At 47.3% G+C, this 1,476-nt stretch overlaps 1 pseudogene across 1 annotated transcript; it reads left to right on the forward strand.

Moving 5' to 3' along the window:
* The first annotated feature begins 628 nt into the window (after positions 1 to 628).
* Positions 629 to 1,475, forward strand: TEOVI_000367600:pseudogene (annotated as a pseudogene). Its single transcript is given in 2 exon segments — positions 629 to 985; positions 987 to 1,475. Coding segments are annotated over 2 exon segments (846 nt in total).
* Position 1,476: the final 1 nt, after the last annotated feature.

Genomic DNA, 1,476 nt, shown 5'->3' on the forward strand with positions numbered 1-1,476 from the left:
CTGCCATGAGAACGGTTACATTTGTAATATGGCTTATAGAACTACGCGAAAGGAGGTGAGCAGTTGAAACAGACGATGAATGCATGCAGCAGCCGTTACAGCAGCCACTCTATGAGCTGCGGGCCGATCTGATACAGTAAGCAGTGAAACCAAGAAGCGCGTCAAACACCGTCAGGCCATAGCTCGGGCCAAATAATGCATGTTATGCTTGACACAAACATTTTTAAATAGAGCGCCAAATCAACGCAACCAATATTCACAACTCAAAACCTAGTGCAAGTAGCATAAAACAAGGCTAAAAATGTCGAACAGAATCGCACTCTTGACGTATATGGCGACGTTGCCGCTTATGGAGCTAGCAGCAGCGCAGACACACAGCAGCATCGACGCAATAAACACATTGTGCTTGGAAATAGACTTCGTTGAGAGGGTCGCGGCCGATTTCGAACAGCGAGTAAAAGACGCGGAAAACAAGCTCAGCACACTGGAAACTGAAGTAAAAACTTTTGAACTAGCAGCGGCGTGCGCAACGGCTAGACAAGAAGCACTGCAATTTCATGCACTATCAGCTGTGGCCAAGAAGCGAGCAGACACAGCTCGACAACAACTAGACAGCAAAAACAAACAGTTACAAGAGAGTGCACATATCCTGCGGAGCAGGGCTGCGCAACTAAAGGCCTTCGAAGCGATGTGGCCTGGAACACCAACCTACAGCGGAGCGACGTACAAAAATACAGACTACAGTGCACTAACAGTCAACACCAACCCTAAGGGCTGCGCGATCGACGTAGAAACGTCACAGACAAAAAGCAACGGCTGCAAAACAACCATAGGCGACACAGCAAAGTCAAAAGCAGCGGCAGCAGAGGTCGATGCGTTAACATACATAAACGCACTAGCAGACGCCAGATTCAAAGCACCCAAAATGACGGTCGGAATAGCAGCAGACGGTAACGTCGGAACAAGCCTAGCGGCCAAAACACAGGCTGAAGAAAAGCGATAGCAACAACAACGCATGCGAAGAGCCAGATAAGCCAGAGAACAACCTACTAGTAACAACCAAACACCTCGCCAACGCCATTTTCAAAGCTCAAAACAAAAAAATTGCCAGCACAAGCTTGCTGTCGAACCAACAATTAAGCGATTTAATCGCAGAAACCGATGTTCAGGACATTATCATCGCCTTGCTGGGGGCAACCGGATCGTCAGACGAGAAAAACAAAGACAAAAAAGAGGCCGCGAAATCGCTACTTGGTGACGACAAGAAAACTGTGGAGAACAAATTCATTAAGAAGCTGGAACAAAACAAGCCGGGATTCAAGGTAGGGACGACTGCGAACAGCAAAAATCTGAAAGATCTTGCAACAGACCAAGATTTTTCTTTAGCTTTGGCCTTCTTTAAAGGAAGGGAATCACAAGCAACAATCAAAGCCCAAGCGGCATCGCCCACAATCCCTGAAAACCAAGAAGAACCAG

This window comes from Trypanosoma equiperdum (genome assembly GCF_001457755.1).
Source record: "Trypanosoma equiperdum strain OVI genome assembly, contig: ctg_787, whole genome shotgun sequence".
Lineage (NCBI taxonomy): Eukaryota > Euglenozoa > Kinetoplastea > Trypanosomatida > Trypanosomatidae > Trypanosoma > Trypanosoma equiperdum.